Source organism: Xenopus laevis, chromosome 2L (assembly GCF_017654675.1).
Source record: "Xenopus laevis strain J_2021 chromosome 2L, Xenopus_laevis_v10.1, whole genome shotgun sequence".
Classification (NCBI taxonomy): Eukaryota; Metazoa; Chordata; class Amphibia; order Anura; family Pipidae; genus Xenopus; species Xenopus laevis.
In genome coordinates this window covers 144,826,578-144,847,003 of record NC_054373.1, presented here as the reverse complement: position 1 = coordinate 144,847,003, position 20,426 = coordinate 144,826,578, and the positions used below count along the sequence as shown (strand labels likewise).

Here is a 20,426-nt window from a genome sequence, read left to right as displayed (position 1 = left end):
CTTCTAACGCTTTTTATTAAGATTTAGGTAATATAGAATATATAATCTATTATGCTGGCACTTATAAACCAATAGATTCTCCATCTTTGGGGTTCCATTTTCACATAAAGATGCACAAGAGGCCAGACAAAAAAATTTCAGGTAGATATTTAAATCGAGCAATTAAAAGACCAGTATACCTTCATGTTTTCTTAACGGAAATATCAAAAGTATAAATGTATGTTTTTCATTTACTTCATCCGGCCAAACTTTTCGCATTGGGCCAGATTCAATTCAGTGAGAAAAAGATATCTCATGTTTTATCACGTGAAAACTCATGGGCAAAATTCAATTCAAGGAGAAAAAACTGTTTTTTTTAATTGAATTTAATCTCAAATTGAATCTTGTCCAAGAATTTTCACATGATAACATGTTTTCTCACTGAATAGCATCTGGCCCTTTGTCTGTTGCATTTTGCCCTCACCAAAAAACCCAGCATTAAAATATCCAAAAAAGGTCTCAATTTCCATCTATAAGGATTGCTTTAATAATACTAGTACAGACACTTTTCAGGAGATTTTCACTCAAAGACACAGAGAAGAACTGCTTGATAAACTAAGTAAGTTTCAAAGAGGGCATTATTGCCATATGTGCCATTTTGACAAAGAATGTGGACGAAATGCCAACCATCACCCTATAGACGTGGCAATTAAATGTAATGAAACTGTTGGTGCTCAAAAAGGTGTACAGATCTGCACCCATACACACAATTACACTAACTCCATAAAATTGTTGTGTGTAACATCTGACAGGAAGGTTAAAGCCTGAGAAAACCTAACCCTACCCAAGTCCCAGCATTTGAATGTAACATGCTTTCATGAGCAAGACAAAAAACAAATTTATTGTATACACACAAACACTGTCTCACAAACATTTCTACTACTGTGTTTCTTGTACGGTACATAAATTAAAGCTGCTGAATAATAGCAGCCTCACAGCACCATCCACCTACTGTGGACCACAGACTATTAGGGCTGCTGGGTATTGTTGTTGAGATAACATAAGGGCCCATGTATGACATAACCGCCCTAATAGATTCTTGGAAGCAGAGTGCTCTTTATGGCAATATGGGTATCAACCACAGATTATAACTCTGCTTCCATAACAGAGAAATATTGTCTCACTATCCACCTCTTTCTGCATACCACTTAGATTTTCCAGTGTTTCAGGAACATAAAAATGACTTTAGATCTTACAACCCCCGATTTATTGTTAGAGATGAGAAATTTAGCTAAATTTTCCATCTCGCTGTTATATGGAAAAGTACTCTTCACAGAAAACTATTCATCTCTATTAAATGTGCAGCTATGTAATGCTTTTTTTTGTAGTAGCCATTTTTGTTTCTTCCGCTGGAGTCCTAGGTTTGATATGACACGATCTGCAAGGAGCTTTTATGTTCTAGTTGTAAATAAAGAATAATAATAATAGTACAATTCACCTTAAACTTTCTGAATTAGGCTTGGGTGCCATGGAAAGTGGGTGCAAATTCCATTGTCATAATACATAGACACAATAATGCAACATTTCCAGCTAAATGAAAGAATGTCTTCCATACCATAAAGGTCCACAACCTCCACAATTAACCCAGCTTTCACTGCAGTTATGGTGTCACAATGGGTCCACAACCTCCACAGTTAACCCAGCTTTCCCTGCAGTTATGGTGTCACAATGGGTCTATTATGATGATAAATAAATAAATAAATAACTGCAGGAACAGCGTTGGCAGACAAAAAGAGACCATAGAAGTTGCATGTTCAGCTGTGATCAGTCTTTAGATACCTACTCAAACCTGATCACCCACTGCAACTGCTAACTGCAAGCCTGTTTGTTGCTACTACTGACCACTAGCCCATCCACTGCGTGACAAAAACTGATTTATAGGTCTGGTAACGGCTTGCAGAGAGCCCAGAAATATCTTGGGGGGGGCACTTCCCAAATGATATGGCACTGGCTGGGTCTAGAGCAGTAATTGAGGGATCCTTCCTAAAAAAAAAAAAAAGTGTGACTTTTGTGTATGACAGCAGAATGCATGTTTACTGTTCTGCTTTATGGTCATATAATATGAAGCTTATTTGTTATCTTCCAATACTTTTGGAAACAGGACTGAATGATTGACACAGCAAAATTTCACATGTTGGTTACTTTATTATGGGTTGTTGGGAACCCTAACCAAAAGCCAAAAAATGTCAGAAAACCAGTGCATTAGTGCATGTCCTCCCAGGCACTGAAGTTGTCCTCTAGAGACTATGTTTTAGAGGGGGCACTCCCCCAATGTTCTGTGTTTGTCCTGGTCTGTCACTGGTGTATATTTCTCAGAACAGTCAGGGAATGTAAAATGCAGTCACAGGTGCATTGTATGCTCTACTTAGGAAAGAAAAACTGTTACAAAAGCACCTAAATTCTATATTCTCCATTGCCTTGTGCATTGCTGTATCCCTTAGGAGGTTGACCAGTGTGCCTCTTCAAAAGTTCCCATGCAGTCTTTATATTTATAGCAATCTGGAAATAGTTAACCTGCTGTGCCCCTTGTGTTGCTGAAATACAAATCCCAGTGAGGGAGTTTAGCAACTTCTAGCCCTGTGACATTACACATTACTTTAACCATCTCTGAGTGGCTATATATGTGTATATATATATTCTTAAATGTCTTCTTCTGTGAACCAGTGCTAATTTACTGTGATATGCACCTGCTACCTTTCCTGCCTCACCGAATAAAACCCTGCTCCCTTTCATCATGCTCTCTCTAAGATAAGAGAAACTGACAGTATTCATCTCTTCCTCAATATGCTTTGTGTGATGGACTGTATTCTCCGTTTGCTTCTAAGGTGTTCCTTGCTGGTTAGGGCAGCTATTACTTGCCTTTTGTCAATCTTACCCCTCAATTGCTTTCTCTCTTGCCAGGCATCCATTTAGCTGCCCTGTCATTTTGAAATTTGCTGTTACTTCCCTTTCCAGTGACCATCTTTACATGGCATTGCTGTCCTTTAAAGGGCACACATAGAAAGGTTTTCTTTTACAGAAAAGCTTATTTCCTGAAGTTATTACCTTATAGGGTAAGAGGGAATATGGGCATTATGGATTTTAGCTGGATTAATTTCAGATTTGTCACAGGTTTGATGCATAGTAAATTCTGTAAAAGTTTCTTTGCAACAAAAAGTCTGACCCGAAAAATTACTGGTTTAATAAATGTGCCCTTCAATGTTTGTAATGAAAATAAACGATCTTTCCTGCGACCTCGTAATTGTAAGTAATGTACCATTACCATTACCAAGAAGTGTCATTTGAATACAATCAATCTGATGCAAAATTTCTGTTCTGCTTTCATATATATATATATATATATATATATATATATATATATATATATATATATATATATATATAGTTGATGGGATGCCCTGCTCTAACTTCTTTGCAGAGATTATACATCATTGAGTGGAGCTTAAAAATCTATTGCATTCATCATAGACCATGTTTTGTATCAATTTCAGTCAATAATGTATATAAAACACAAGTATAATTTCTGCTGCCTGGTACAAAATTCGCTGTCTTGAAAATAACATGGTGTATGTAGGTTTTATTCAGCTAATATCTTGTTAATCATTAGCATTCCAATATACATTATACAAGGTGCGATTGCTGAAGCTCCGTTGTTTGCATTGCCATTAATAATGCATGTCCATTTCTGCTCTGACATTTTAAGTTGGATTCTGTCTGCTTCAGTGGAAACCAGTTTCTATCATTTGTCACTTCTATGGTCTCTCATGCCTTTTTTCTTCATGTGATTAGTGTGCTACGGAGAACAAATTGGCCATTCAGCTGAAAATACCTATTGAAGTTGGTGCTGCCAGGAAAATAGCAATCCATCAGTATATATATATATATAATTACAGTTATAAACTGCAGTTTTGTGTATCAATAAGAATGCCTTTTCTAGAAGTGACAGTTTCAGAACTTTCACTGCATTTTCAGCTTAAGTTGGAAATAAATTGAAGTTGGTGTAGACCTTTCACAATTGTGAAATAATAAATGGGCACTTTGGTATTCAAAGACATACAGTACCAAGGCACGAGCATAAATTGTGAGCATAAGTAGGACTGGCAACCAAAAGCTCTTCCAGGCTTTATCTCCTTATCGCTGTATTTGCTGGACATCAGTACTGCAGTTCTGCATTGGTTATTAGAGAACCCCCTATTTGGAGAGAGCTGTTGGCTGTGAAATCACATGTGTCACACATACACACACACACAAAAGCTATGACTATGCTGTAAAATATATCCTCAAACAGTGTTTAGTAATTTCATTGGTGATAATCGGTGCTTATTGAGGTAATTTGTGTCATATAAAAAGTAACTTTCTCCCTGTTGTAAAATATAAGGATATTGGAAGTAATCAAGGTGTTCCATGACCATATTATAAAGGGACAAGGTTTTTATATGGCCATAAAACTCCCCAGTGACTTCTAATATCCTTATAATTTACTATAGGGTGAACATTATTCTCTGTATTTGAGCAGGCTTGCCAAAACTCTCACACCATGATACAATTTGAAGTGACTTGAGGATTTTATGTTTTCAGTATTTTTGAGTAATTGAACTTGAACTAAGCATAAGGCACTAAAAGTTTCCATAAGTGTTGTGAGTGCAGTACAAGTTGTGTAATTGATTTCTTCAATACCCAGCAATGAGATGAAGTGCCAGACAAAGCAATATCTTGACTTGCTAACCCCCCTCTCTCTGGTCATAGGGCCAAACCCAAATGTACATCTCTGGCTTTCTGTAATGGCAAATAGCTGCAATCTGAAAGCATTTGTTTAGTGCTGTCTGTTTGCTAGTTCTTATTTTTACTGCCATTTGCTCTCTTGGTATAAATATAGTTCATTTTAACGGGCTGTCATTTTTCAAGTTCTCAGCCCATGCATTGTAGGTTCTAATGCTTGTAGGGGTTTTTCATAATTTGGATCACCATACCTTAAGTCTAATGAAAAATACACATTTAATTAACCCAGTGTTTTCTCCCACAAATGCACCTTTTGTCTTACTTCTGCAAATTATATGAACATATGAGCCAGACATATAACATATGACATTTAACATATAACATATAAGACATACTGTATAACATATAAAACAAACAAGCCAGACATATGAACATATGGGGTGGTGTGAGCCCCATACATGATTTACATCAGTAGTCAGGATTTATTGAGATGCCAAACTTCAATAGGAATGACTCAAATAATATGAAGGTTCCATATCCCATACTCTTTTCCTGCTTGTTTCAGGGGAATAGCAGGCCCCAACCTTTACTTGCATTAGACAATTACCAGGAGTATTATCAACTGTTTGGATGACCCTAAATACTTCACAAATTTGCCAAATGAGTGGATTTCTCCCCAATATGTCCACATTGAGGTGGGCGATATCGGGCTCATAGGACCACGATCGGATCATAATGTATGGCATAGGGCGCTCAGACCGCGGACCGCATCAACAAACAGATGCAGTCCGCGATCCGACGGGATTTCTAACTCTGCCTGACTTTCAGCCAGATATCGATCGGGTAGCCCGTCGGAGGGGCCAATAAGCTGCCGACTTGGTCTGTCAGCAGCCTTTATGGGCCCGTGTATGGCCAGCTTAAGCATGATACAGTTTCATGGAGTCCTTTACATTAGTTTGAGATGCAAGGGGCACAAGAGCGTGTCCCTTAGTGTTCACTTGTGCGCTGGATTATGCTATACTAAGGGGCACATTTACTAAGCTCGAGTGAAGGATTCGAATATAAAAAACTTCGAATTTCGAAGTTTTTTTGGGGGTACTTCGACCATCGAATAGGCTATTTCGACTACGACTTCGATTCGAACGTTTCAAAGTAAAAATCGTTCGACTATTTGACCATTCGATAGTCGAAGTACTGTCTCTTTAAAAAAAAACTTCGACTACATACTTCGCCACTTTAAACCTACCGAGCTACAATGTTAGCATATGGGGACCTTCCCCATAAGTTTTTAAAGCTATTTCTGATCGAAGAAAAATCGTTCGATTGATGGATGAAAATCATTCGAATCGTTCGATTCGAAGGTTTTAATCGTTAAATCGAACGATTTTTACTTCGATCGATCAAAGTATTTGGGGTAAATCCTTCAACTTCGATATTCAAAGTCGAAGGATTTTACTTTGAGGGTTGAATATCGAGGGTTAATTAACCCTCGATATTCGACCCTTAGTAAATGTGCCCCTAAGTATAGGCCAGAGAGGCTAGTTGCTCTGGGCTCAGACATCAAAGGGGCCCTTTAGCAAACCATTGTTAATAAATCACAATGGGCAGATTATATTGTGTAGCATTCACTGACAGGCAAACAGGAGTGAAAGGTGGGAGCAATCCTGTGTACAGTCATTTTTCCTTTCTTTCCTTTCAGCAGTGCCCAGGCCTCAAACTTTAAACACCAGCCTTGAACATTTGAATGTTCTTACTGGCTATTTCTTACACAGGTAATTTGCATTTTAGTGTTGCTCTGTATTTAAATCTCCAGCTTTTGTTAGGCCCATATGTATCCATAACAAGTCTAAAAATATCCACCGACTTGAGCTAGCGGCTGCTGCTCAGATACATGTTCCTCTGCCAAGGGCTGGAAATGATGATGGCCTAGCAACTCTGAATTTAAAGAAAATATTTCATGCATAAGATCAATGGAAAAACTAGCTGCTTGAGTGAATGAGGAATGGAACAATAACATTCCAGATGGGACTTCTGGGTCCTGGCAGAGACCTGATGGATTATTGTTCTGCTTGTTTTAGGGAAAATTTCTGTCTTGCTCACTCCCCTGAACTGATTATTATCATTAAAGCACAGTCTGCCCATGTATGTATGGGTATGTGTGTGTATTTATTCCTCTCTTTATCACCTTCATCAAGATATTGCATTTTTGCCAATAATTCTTTTTTCAAGTCTTATGGGGCATGGAACATTTTCCTTATTTTGTTTAACTTTCCAGCACCCACACAGCATGGCCTTTTGTTCCAAAGTGCTCCTGCAATTTCTCTCCCTCTCTATTTATGTCTCTATAAACATATAATACAATAGAATCATTTTAAACACTGACTGAATATTACTATTGTAATTGCATTTGCTTTTCCAAAAGAAAAGAATATCTAGTACACGTATCCCACCAATCCTCTGACCAAAAAAGTTCAGTTCAAAGAGCTTGACATCTAATCTCCTATCTTGGTATGGCTGCTTGATTTATAGTTTATTTCTATTATCCTTATAATGAATATTCCTGTAAAATGTATCCTTATAAATAGTGTTTAGTGCTGTCACCTATGTCATATTATTGGACTGTATTATAAAAAGTAATTTACCCCATCAATTAAAATATAAGCCTATTACAAATCACCTTGAAGTTGCATCACCTGTATCAAAACACTTGACCTGTGTCTTTGTGCCTTTATACAGTCATATAACACCTCAGTTGTTTCTAGTACCCTTTGTGAGCGAGTGACCAAAGGAATATGTCAGAAGGCTAGTTTTGCATTTAATTTCTCGATAGTGGGGGATGCAAGCTCTAGAAAAGGTGTTGCTAAACAGGGAATATGTTTTCTCTTTTCAGATAATCTTGCTGTTGAGTCTTAAGGTGGCCATACATGGATAGATCCGCCTGAGGTGGGCAATATCGGGCTGATCCGATCGTGGGCCCTAGGGCCCAACGATCGGATCCTAGCGTTCGCCAAACGGGCGGTCGGATCGCGGGACCGCATCAACGAACAGATGCGGCCGCGATCCGACGGGATTTTTAATCCCATCCGATCGAGATCTGGCCGACTTTCGGCCAGATCTCGATCGGGGAAGCCCGTCGGGGGCCCCCATACACGGGCCAATAAGCTGCCGACTCGGTCTGTCGGCAGCTTTTATCGGCCCGTGTATGGCCACCTTTAGAAGCTGGAGTTTTTTGGAAGCAAAGGGTAGGCTTCACACTCCATTCCATTGGTCCAGCACACATATTGGAGCTCTCTTTCCATAGGAAGTTTGTCTAGTAGAAAGGTATTTAATTATAATGATAATGTTAGGAAGGTCAGAGAAGGAAGGCTACCTGCCACTGAGGAGCTGGAGGTGCTGTATACAATGGCAACAAGCAAAGGGAGTGACTAAGATTCAACTACTGATAGTAATTACAGGTATGGGAAATGTTATCCAGAATGCTCGGCAACTGGGGTTTAACGTATAACGGATCTTTCACTGATTTGGATCTTCATACTTTGTCTACTAGAAAATCACGTAACATACATAGTAAGTAAGGTTAAAAAAGACACATGTCCATCGAGTTCAACCTTTTTTTATTTTTATTTTTATTAACTACCTATTTGCCAGTTGATCCAGAGGAAGGCAAAAAAAACCCCATCTGAAGCCTCTCCAACTTGCCGCAGAGGGGGGAAAATTCCTTCCTGACTCCAAAATGGCAATCAGACTAGTCCTTGGACCAACTTGTACTATGAGCTATTTCCCATAACCCTGTATTCCCTCACTTGCTAAAAAGCTATCCAACCCCTTCTTAAAGCTATCTAATGTATCAGCCTGTACCACTGATTCAGGGAGAGAATTCCACATCTTCACAGCTCTCACTGTAAAAAAACCCTTCCGAATGCATTAAATAAACCCAATAGGCTGGTTTTTCCTCCATTAAGGATTAATTATATCTTAGTTTGGATCAAGTACAAGGTACTGTTTTATTATTACAGAGAAAAAGGAAATCATTTTTAAAAACTTGAATTACTTGGATAAAATGGAGTCTATGGGAGACTGCCTTTCCATAATTCAGAGCTTGTCGGTTAACGTGTTTCCGGATAACAGATCCCATACCTGTAGTAGTATTTATAAAGCACCAACATATTCCTCAGAGCTGTACTATAGAAAACCCAGTGATTTCTTTGATAGCAATTCCTGTGTATAAGAGGAGTTAATTTTTTGTAGTTTAAGGCCATCATTTCAAATAGAGTTCCCTGAGCCAGGGAAGCCACATTTGATGCTCATGTCACTATCTTACAGGGAGCACTAAATTGTTTCATAAACCGTATAGCTATTTACTGTGTTGTCAGGAGGATACATTTTCTGCAGAGGTAACTGACATGACACGAACAAAAGGCCACAAGCTTTTCCGCTTGTATACGTTTATCTTTATATACTACAGTATTGTATCATGATGAATAATGTACAAGGGCATGACTTCTTTTATACAGGTCATGATGTAACTCTGAAGTGGCACATTATTATTTATAATACAAATGTTTCCATTATTGTTATGTAACACTAGTGACATCACAAACTACCGTTTACAACCAATTACATCATTGGGCACCATTTTTAAGGTGAAGAGTATACAGGATATTCATGGCGTGTGTGATAAATGATATTTCTCAGGTATACATCAGTATAAAAAGCACTGTTGGGTACTGAATACATTTTTTATGCCCTGTTCACTATCTGATTATATGCTGTTAAAGTGAGCTTTTAATACAAATCTGTTTTTTTTAATTTCTCTCCTTGCTTTATGGTCATTTTGGACATAAAAGACAACAGGATATAATTAATGACGTGAATAATGGTTTTCTGGCAGCGAGATAAACAAAGCACATTTGTTAAAGTGATTCTGTATCTGAAAGGAATCTGGATATTGCTATTTAATTCAGCAATATGAAACAAGTGCATTATGCAGCTGAGCTGCCAGCATAATTCAAGCTGAGGATATCAGAGGAAGGTTGCATTGGCATACCTAAAAGTTACTGGACTTTTTGCAAAATCAATATTAAATGTCTGTATGTTCGCACACTCAACACAAAATGCAATTCAGAGAGAGAGTGGTTTGAAAAAATAATTTTTACTTTTACTTTTATGCAGAGAAAGGCATTTTACATAGATAACGCCATACAATACATGGCACAATTTGTACAATATTAAAAAAATCGTATAGAATATAACCCACTCATTAGTAATACATAGTAAGCAAGAAACAAGCAAGGAGCGGATACACCTACCAGGAAAATGAGAATGGCCCCAACGTTTCGGCACCAAGGCCTTTGTCAAGGGGATTCTGATGTTTACCAGGTTTAGTGGAGGTATATATACCCTAATCAATCACTATCTGGGTGCTTCGTTCGCGTGCGTCCTACACTTCCAGGTATGTGACGTCACTTCCGCCTACGTCACTTCCGCCGACGTATCGTCTGACTTGGTGACGTGGCGCTATATTCTCATTGATACTACCCGCATTCAAACAGGAAGCACGTGTATCTGTTTATCTCGTTGCTAAGCAATACCTGCCGCATATAGCGCTATTGTTTACATCATCCCAACAGATACCTTAATGTAGCGACCCAGAAAATCACCGGATCCTGGACAATATCGTTCAATATATTTCATAAAAATATCACTTATAAGGCTCAAAAAGGTGCTATAGTGCAATATTAAATCACAAACAATGTACAGTTAAAAATCATATGACCCATATTAAAAATATACGTACAGAGTCATGTGACACTTCCCTATCATTTCTTATCCCATAATATATCCAATAACCATACACATAAGTGAAATTTAAAAATAAAAAGTCCACAGTTAATAATATGCTATAATACATAGGCCAATCGTACGTATATATTAAAGTGACTACGTGCTCAGCATCATGTGTAATGTCGTACCAAATCCTACTGCATAGTTCATATGATGACCATAGTCATGAATATCTTAGTGAATACAAAATATAAATAACAACATCAAAATATTTATATAAATAAATATGAATATGATATACTTAAAGTGACAGTGCCCATGTTATTCATAAAAAATCACCATGCCATATTTATAGAGATTAACATCTGTGCATATATAAAATAATTTCAAGGAATAACTTCCATCAATATTGTCTCATAGGATCTGTAAAAATAGTGACATAAAGAGAAAATTAAAAACTCTTTTAAAAACATCAGACAAAACAAAACACAAACTCATTTCACAACAGGCTGAGGTCATTCGGTATGAAAATAGTAATCTTTGAAAGAATAATATCACCAAAAGGGGTTCTCAATTATCTCTAGTCGTTCTTATAAGATTATTGTGTGTAATTAGTATCAAAAGAATAAGGATAGCTCCCTGTCCTCATTAAGACCATTGGGAGAAAGGGCCTGCAACTTATATTTCCACTTCAATTCCCGCTGTTTGAGTAAAGTTTCTCTATTACCCCCCCGAATTGGCATTTTCACCCTCTCAATCCCCATGAATCTCAGTTGGTTCACTTGGTGGTGTGCTTCCATGAAGTGTCTCGCCAAGGGAGACGCAATTTTCCCAAGTCTCACATCACTGCACCATTTCTCGCTACTATACCTGTTATCCCACAGTCACAGTTCCTTCCCAGACGCTATTATCCCACTGTTACTTTATAGGCACCATCTCTCACTACTATACCTGCTTTCCCACAGCCACAGTCCCTTCCCAGAGACTATTATCCCCACTGCTACTATAGGCACTATCTCTTCCTACTATACCTGCTATCCCACAGCTACAGTCCTTTCCCAGAGGCTATTATCCCACTATTACTATAGGCACCATCTCTCGCTACTATACCTGCTATCCCACAGTCACAGTCCCTTTCCACAGACTATTATCCCACTGCTACTATAGGCACCATCTCTCCCTGCTATACCTGCTATCCCACAGCCACAGTCCATTTCCACGGACTATTATCCCGCTGCTACTATAGGAATCATCTCTCCCTACTATACCTGCTATACCACAGCCACAGTCCCTTCCCAGAGATTATTATCCCCACTGCTACTATAGGCACCATCTCTCCCTACTATACCTGCTATCCCACAGCCACACTCCCTTCCCAGAGACTATTATCCCCACTGCTACTATAGGCACCATCTGTCTCTACAATACCTGCTATCCCACATCTGCAGTCCCTTCCCAGACACTATTATCCCACTGTTACTATAGGCACCATCTCTTCCTACTATACCTGCTATCACTGAGCCACAGTCCCCTCCCAGAGACTTTTATCCACACTGCTACTATAGGCACCATCTCCCTACTATACCTGCTATCCCACAGTCCCTTCCCAGAGACCAATTTTCCCACTGACACTATAGGCACCATTTCTTCCTACTATACCTGCTATCCCACAGTCACAGTCCCTTTCCACAGACTATTATCCCACTGCTAGTATAGGCACCATCTCTCCCTGCTATACCTGCTATCCCACAGCATCAGTCCCTTTCCACGGACTATTATCCCACTGCTACTTTAGACACCACTATGCTTGTCCATCTTTTCCAAACTGCAAGTGCTGTTTGTTTTCCTCTAATCTTATCATTAGAGAATTATTGGTATTTCACTGTTTCCTATTTGCTCAAATTCACCTCACTAGTACTGTTGGATGCTGGCAAATTAATACAGTGGCAGCAAGCCAAAAGGCCACGGGTTTCAGATTTTATACATCAGGACCAGTGGTCAAGAGAAAGAGGGTCCTGTGAAACTCAGGAAAGTTATGTGCTTGCAGCTGCAACTTGTGGATAGTTAATCGTTACAATTGAATATACACACACATATACATGCTATTGTTGCACTTTTATTGTATGTACTACATATTAGTCCCCAACTTTTGGTTGATGCTTTAAAGTTGTACCTCAACAGACGGAGGAGGGTTGCTACTATTTCCCTTGTTTACACCCCGTGCCCCAGTACACATTTTTGTGCCTTTCTCTAATGAATGCCCTGTCATATCCAATCCATTAAATGATCCCATCAGTGCTTCTCGCCATAGTATTTAGTCAATGGTCCTGTTATGCAGGATATTAGCAAGCCATTAGGCTAAGCTCGCAGAAAGCCCATTCACCAGCAGCTGCCTCCTGTAAACTGACAATTTTTCTTGTAGTCCTGTGTTCTCCAGAGACTGATAAATGTTAAAAAATATTCTAAAAGCATTTTTTTCTCTCTAGAAAAACATCATTAAATATTTAAAAAAAAAGAGGCCAAGAAAAAAAATTGTCAGTTAACCCTTTTATTGCTGTAGGGAGTCTTTAATTTCAACTTGAATTTAACTGCTGGTTTCTAGCTAGATTGGGACTCATTGGGGCACATTGTGGTGCAGTTAGTGAACAAGAGTGAGATTAAGCAGTTTCGAGAATTTGGGTCCCCAGAAAAGAGAACATGTACTCAGTCCATCAGCGAATGGTATAAGAAGTGCGTATCAGGAGGGGCCAATTTATGGAGTAGAAATACTGCAGGCTGGTAGAACCTGCTCACTACAAAAAGGACTTGCGTAAGGCAGCAGAAACCTGCTCAGTGTACAGGACACAGGCTACATTAGGGTAAACTGGAATTACGCTTGGTTCTTTTATCAGACTGGAGAAAGAATGAACTGATGGATGTGGTCACTCTACAGTCACTCTGTGATTGTAACATATGGGAACTTGCGCAGAAGATTTTCTTCTTTACTTCGCTTCTGTGGGATATAGTGGGAGACATAGTTTATTGCTTACATTTCAAGCATTATATAGCAGAACACGACGACTGAATTAGCTGGAAGATGGGAGCCCTGTACATAGGACCAGTACATCCCATAATACATGGATTCTCTCTCATTTTCACTGCTACATGTACAAGATGTTTGATCAGGATTAGGGTGGATTAGTTGTTATGTACATGGGACGTACATTTTTTATTATTTTTATTATTCATTATGTGATGCTTATTGTGCCAGCAGGTATTGTAACCACTTGTGGAGTTTGTAGAACTTGTGTGGAATCAAAGGGAGTCTTGCACAGTCCACATTGAGGGTTATTTATTAACACTGGGGAAATTTACCCAGAACACTAACCAATCAGACCTTTGTTTTTATTGTTTCTTATCAGGCTCAAACCTAATTGCTGATTGATTGCTATTGGTTACTGCTGGTGGAAAAGAGCATATTCTTAGTAATGCTACATTAAAAAACATTTATCTCTATTAAATAGAGCCTGTTTGCTTAGTATTGGATTGTGACTTGAGTTTGGATTCATTGCACTCTCTAATTGCCCAGTGTTCTAAGAAGTTTGCTGGGGGATTTATATTAAGTGCTCTTTGCTTCTTTGCTTGCCTAGAGCATATGGGGCTCGCTCTGTACTTGGTCACATTATATGGAATGTGATCAGTGCTGGCATGGATTGCTTTGTTCTTGCTTAGTCTACACAGAAATGACTTTAATTTGCCATGGGATTTATTGTGTAATGGACTTGATGGAAATTTGAATTTGTGCTTACTTAGTTGACTTAGGACATGGTGGGAGCTGTGATGTACTGTTTTTACCTTTCGGGTAGATGAAGGGATTTGTATGCTTACTGAGCAGAGGATGGTGATGGGAAACAGTGCTTTGTATAGTGACAAAGGTTTCATCTAATGTATGGGAGGGGGTTGTTTAAACAGAGCACTTCTCAGTGGACAAGTGATTTGTTTTGATTGTGCTTATAAAAACAGTAATTATATGTGACTTTAGGCAAAAAGTATCTTCAGCACGCATCCTATTTAATAATATAATGTTGAAAAAGTTGGTATGTACAATGAGCAATGCAATATTAGGTGATATTTGTATATGGTATGTGTATTTTATATGCATTGTAATGTGTGTGGTGAAAATTCTGTAACATTCTTATATATCCCTGTGAATGAGTCCATAAGGACACTTTTGATGTGTGCTAAAAGCTCCCACATGAGCCAGAATGTTAGTATTGTGTCTCTCACTCTCTCCTGGCTCTAAATCTGCCTTTTCTGCTCTCTCCTATGCCTCCTCCTCCTCTCCTTTCTGTCACACAGCCACTTGATCTGGCTCATTATTGCAATAGCACAGTGATTCAGGGAAACTCTGGGAGAATGTGTTAGTTCAGCTAATATGTAATCCTAGGTTTGAGCCAGAATCACAACCCATCCATCCCAGCTCCCCCTCTCATTATCTCTGCCTCTCCTGCCTTGCTTTGGATCAGCTGCCTCATCTCCTCTTGCTGTGTTGCCGCAGGGCTGTCGCAGAGCCAGTATGAGCGACGAGAACAAGGAGTGGGCAATCCTGAGCCCGGAGGACTTTACCCAACTGCAGAAGTACATTGATTGTGAGTACATACACCTGTCTTTACACATCATCTCCCTACATGTAGCCTTACCCAACGCCCCCTGCTTTCCAGACCTTCAGGTTCAGTGCTTATTGCAGTGATGCTGATGAGCCCGAGGCAGGGGGAGGGTGGCAGGCTCTGGGTGTCCCTGAGATTGTGCCAGAGGGATTCACACTGAAACCAAATACTCTTTTGTCTGTAGACAGCACCAAGAAGGTTAAAGATGTTCAGCAAGAGTTCTATGGGGATGGTACATCATGCCCTCACTTGGTTGAAGAGGTGAGTAGCATTTCTCACACGCTTTTTCTCTGTTGGATGTTTGTACAGCCCATTATAGCATGAACTGTATTATTCCTGCCATATGGTGTGTTACAGGCCACTGTGTATAGGTAGAGTAAGGCAACTTTTTCTCCTACAATTAATTTAAAGTTTGCACTTGGGCTTTGTTTCCCTGTAGGCTTAAATGGTTATCTATTCTCACTCACAAACCACCTCTGTCATTATAGACTACCATCATCTTTTCCATCCTTTTCCATATTTAAGGGAATATCTTGAATTAAAGAGACAGTGGCAACCAAAAACAACACTAAAAGCAGTCCACTCTTCTGCTTAACTGTAATAATGGAGCAGGTTGCTTCCATTCTCTAAACATTTCAATCAGACTTAAAGGAGTCAGTAGCACAAGAATGCAGATAAGGCAGTGTTCCCTCAAAAACATTTTTTTTTTCTATGTGTGCAAAAATGATCTTTTGTGTGCACTTTTAAAAACTGTAGGGGTTGTGTATTAAGTCCAGGGCAAAGTGCAAATAACAGGTGCAATCTGCCATGCTTTTTGCACTAGCCATACACATTGAGAAACTGCAGCAGGTAGAGCTGTCTTCATGTGGGGCAGGTGGGGGGAGGAACGTAGGTGTCCCCTATCCTGCTCTCTAACTTGCATGTCATTCAGATGCACAAATTAGGAAGCTCCTAGGTGTAGAGCGCAGCTATACCCCAGATGCAAGTGCATTTAGAATTAGCAATATGGGGCAAGGTTTTGCGTCTAGGGTCTCTGTAAATGATCCCTGGAGTGCATCTTGTGGCTAGGTCAAAAAAGTACAAAATTATGTGTTCACACAAGAAATTTCAGGTTTACCAAACCAAGGCAAACATGCATACAATGCGTAGTAGCAGACGGTTGCGCCCTGTTAGCCTTAAAGTTATACTGTCAAAACGCATCAGTTAATAGTGCTGTTCCTGCAGACTTCTGTACTGAAATCCGTTTCTCAAAAGAGCAAACAGATTTTGTTATATTCAATTTTGAAATCTCACATGGGGCTAGACATATTGTCAATTTCCCAGCTGCCCCATGTCATAGTGCAACTAAGCCAGGCGAAGTTGCACTATGACGAAGGGACGTAACTACGTTAAGCCACCTCAGACCAGGCGAAGTGCAATAGAGTAGATAGGGATTGCTTCAAAATAAGTTGAAATTTTTTCTAAGTCCCAAAAAACGATGTCGTCTTTTCCTTTTTTAAGGGCGATAGGCTGAAAAAGATCGTACATTTTTTGGAGTACCCTCCTTCCCCCCTACATTTCCTAACATATGGCACCTAAACTATACAGTGGCCACATGTATAGGGCAATATAACACCTGTATTTTATTTTATGAAGCTTTCCCAGCTTGTGTAGTGTATTTGCTGCTACATATACGTCCATTGTACTTTAACTTGGTGCCGTATGCAAATTAGGCATCGCTAGCGTAACTGCTCTTTCCTTGACAAATTAACGCTAGCGCAACTTTGCTACCTTTCGCCTCCCTGAGGGCAACTTCGGATTTTAGTGAATTAGTGGCGCCCTGGCGAAGTGTGGCGAAGCCTATGCTACCACAAATCCGCAGGTTAGTGAATTTGCCCCTAAATGTCCAGTTGCCTTTGACTTAATTCTACTGGATACTGTATATGACCTTTATAGATTATTTACATCTCTTCCGTACGCAACATATACATGCCAAATATAATTTGCTGATTTGGGATAAAAAGATCCCTATCTTATATGTTTCCTCATTTCACAAGTCCATGTCAGAATATTTAATACACGTGTAGTAATCTTTTTATCATTGTGTTATGTGTAGTTAACAGATATTGCTCAGTCTCCTAGAATATACATTGCAGAGCCAAGAAAGGTAACAGTCACCTGTATTGTGCCCGAGGAATGGATGTAAAAAATCTCGAAAGCTCGCACTTTGTAATAACCAAAACATTTTTACCAATCTCAATTTCCGTGTACATGTATGCATGCCAATTATTTCTTCTAAGCAGTTGTACATACATTGAAAGCAGAATAAGGCAGTTTATTGGTGCTTATCATTACCTTATAAATTAATTTATAGGCTGTTGACACACCTGCTTCATCTTTTTGTTGGCTAAAGTAATTTTTTCATAGACTCGTACAGAAGTACAGGTATCAGACCCTTTATCCGAAAACTCTTTATCCAAAAATCTCCAAGGTCATTTGCCATAGAGTTCATTTTAAGCAAAGAATTCTAATTTTCAACACTGATTTCATCAGTTTCTGTAATAATACAACAGTACCTTGTACTTGGTGGTAACTAAGCTGCATGAATTCATATTGATGGCAAAACAACCCTATTGTATTTATTTAATGTTTAAATATTGTTTTAGCAGATTTAAGTTATAGAGATCCCTTATTGGGAAATTCGCAGGTCCCAAGCATTCTGGATATTAGATCCCATACCTGTAATAATATAGGCTTCATCTATACTGTATAAAAAATAATTAAGCCCCTTTGTAGCCCACTACAATCCTTACGCAAGAAAGAAAAATAACGATTCAATTTGGCAGCAAAAAGTTCTGACATCACTTTAAGACACGTTTCTGTTTTTATAATGCTAAATGTAAAAGGCGACTTTAGCCTTGCTTTAAATAAAAAACATTCTGTCAGAAATAATATTTCTGTTGCTGAGAGTGGTAGTAGCCATCATTCGTCCTTGTGTGCTTTTGAATTTTCCATGGATAGGAGATTTGTTGCTGCAATCCAATTACCATTTTATTTTCCCCTTTACAATCTATAAGAAAAACAAAATTAGTAATCAAAAGCAATACATTACCCCTTTAAAACATATAAAGTAACCAGCTGCAGCGCTACTAAAACCCAGTGCTAAGATCTGCTATAATGGGCCCAAAGCAGTAAATCGGAAGACCAATCCTGTAGAACATTTGATAAAGATCTTGGTGTAAATGCTTTTTTGCCCTTCTGTAAATTCCTAAGACTGTAGCAAACTGACAGTTTTGTTGAGGGGATCACATATCTGTGACCTTATGAGTTACAGGAAGCCTGACAAAATGTGGTCAGAAAGGCGGTTTTTAAACCTCATTTCTCAGCCTTAGAAGTATGACTCACGACTGCTTTGAGATGCCCTATATATTATCATTTGCCATTTATACTGCAAGGCTGCTGAAAAGCATTTAGGATAATATAAAGTGGTTTGTTTCCATCAATTCTTTAAGATTTGATGTAAGCAAATTTAAACAGCTTTCACGCTTAAGCTGGCTACTCCTGATGCAAATGATAAACACTTTATGCATTTAATATTTTATTAATAGATGTAATGATGACTAATCATCTATGGCCATATAAAGTGAAGTTTCTAAAATGTTTAACTTGCTAATGCTTGTTGAGAGAGCTATTAACAGTGACTGACATGAAACAGACAGCAGAAATAAACAACATACCCTGACTTCTTAGTCCTGCACCAGAATAAAGCACTTGCATAATCATAAGGAACTTGAGATGATACTTTTAATGCAGGGATTTATATGCCATGGGACAGGATCCAAAAACGGGTCTTCATGATATTTAGCTTGGGTCTCCATTATCTCCTTACATGTAGTAAAATGCCTTCCTACAGTAGACAATTGTGATTAAAAGGTGGTACATAATTAATTGGAAACCAATTCCTTTATCAGTAAGCTGCCTCATGGGGCTAAACAGGAAGATGTTGAAGGTTTTCAGGATAAGTGCTTTGGCCTGAAGATGAAGAAATGTCGATGTTCTAACCGCTTGCAACATTTTTTGGCCTTTGAATTATCATCCGTAGTTCATAGCTTTTATGGGTAGTTGTGTTAAGACACAGGCAGGAGCTTTTCTGGTGGTTTAGAGTAAAAGGTAGCATTATAGAGGGCTACTGTTTGTGTGTTTGTAGGTAACAGTGGGGTTGTGCTTTATACCTCCACACTGATAACCCAGGTATGGGATCTATTAACTGGAATGCTTGGGACCTAGGGTTTTGCAGATAAGGTGACTTTCAGTAATTTGGATCTCCATACCTTAAGTCTACTAAAGAACATTTAAACAGTAAATAAAAATATTATTATGCAGCTTGGTTAGGATCAATTACACGGTACTGTTTCATTGTTACAGATGATAAAGGAAGTAATTTTATAAAATTAGAATTATTTGCTTAAAATGGAGACTATGGGAGACAAACTTCCTGTACTTAGAGCAGATAATGGATCCCACATCTGTATATATATATATATATATATATATATATATATATATATATATATATATATATATATATATATATATATATATATATATATATATATATATATTCTAAATATTCTAAATATAAAGGCATTAGCATAGTCACTTAATACAAGTTCCCTTCAGTTCACTGATGTCGTTTTAACTATGGGTTGAGAGAGTTCTTTGAAATTCGGAATATAAACAGAAGTAGTTTTTGTCAGTTAAGGTGATTAGTAGTGCCAAACAATCATCAACATGCAATCATATTATTTCCACCCCCAAGTGCAGAGGTATTTTACAACAGAAAATTATATTTCCAACTAAATAAGAGAGTTACTTGCGTAACAACACATAAGAATTCAGGCGACATACAGTAGATGGATCAATCATGCCCTGGAATGCTGTTCTCCTTGTTACTTAAGTTCACTCTTTATTTTTCTCTAGACAATAGATTTTGAAGCTTTCAAGTCTTTCTTGAAAACATATCTGGAAGTAGATGACATTCCCAACAATCTCTGTTTGCGTCTCTTCATGTCTTTTCAAGCAACCCCACCTGAGAGCAAAGAAAATGGGGAGGATGAGATAGAAGGCCAAAAAGGTGGGTTTCATACTGTGCGACTAGTAAGGTCTATTGCTCACAGTAAAATCATAGTAACTATTCTATCAAAACAACTGAAAATGAAAATGAAGACAAAGTTGATGTTCAGTTATCATTTAAGGTCC

The 20,426-nt window shown here is 38.5% G+C and overlaps 1 protein-coding gene across 7 annotated transcripts in view; it reads left to right on the top strand.

Moving 5' to 3' along the window:
• dgka.L (diacylglycerol kinase alpha L homeolog) overlaps positions 1-20,426 on the top strand; it is an 81,061-nt gene that overhangs the window by 29,054 nt on the left and 31,581 nt on the right. For 5 of the 7 annotated variants that reach the window (XM_041582513.1, XM_041582514.1, XM_018247407.2 and 2 more), the window contains 3 exons: positions 15,080-15,170; positions 15,373-15,449; positions 20,148-20,301. In XM_041582513.1, the coding sequence (XP_041438447.1) occupies positions 15,080-15,170; positions 15,373-15,449; positions 20,148-20,301 (322 nt within the window). Of the gene's footprint in view, positions 1-13,050; positions 13,401-15,079; positions 15,171-15,372; positions 15,450-20,147; positions 20,302-20,426 lie in introns of those variants that run through there. The other 2 variants (XM_041582516.1, XM_018247409.2) reach the window with 2 other exon arrangements.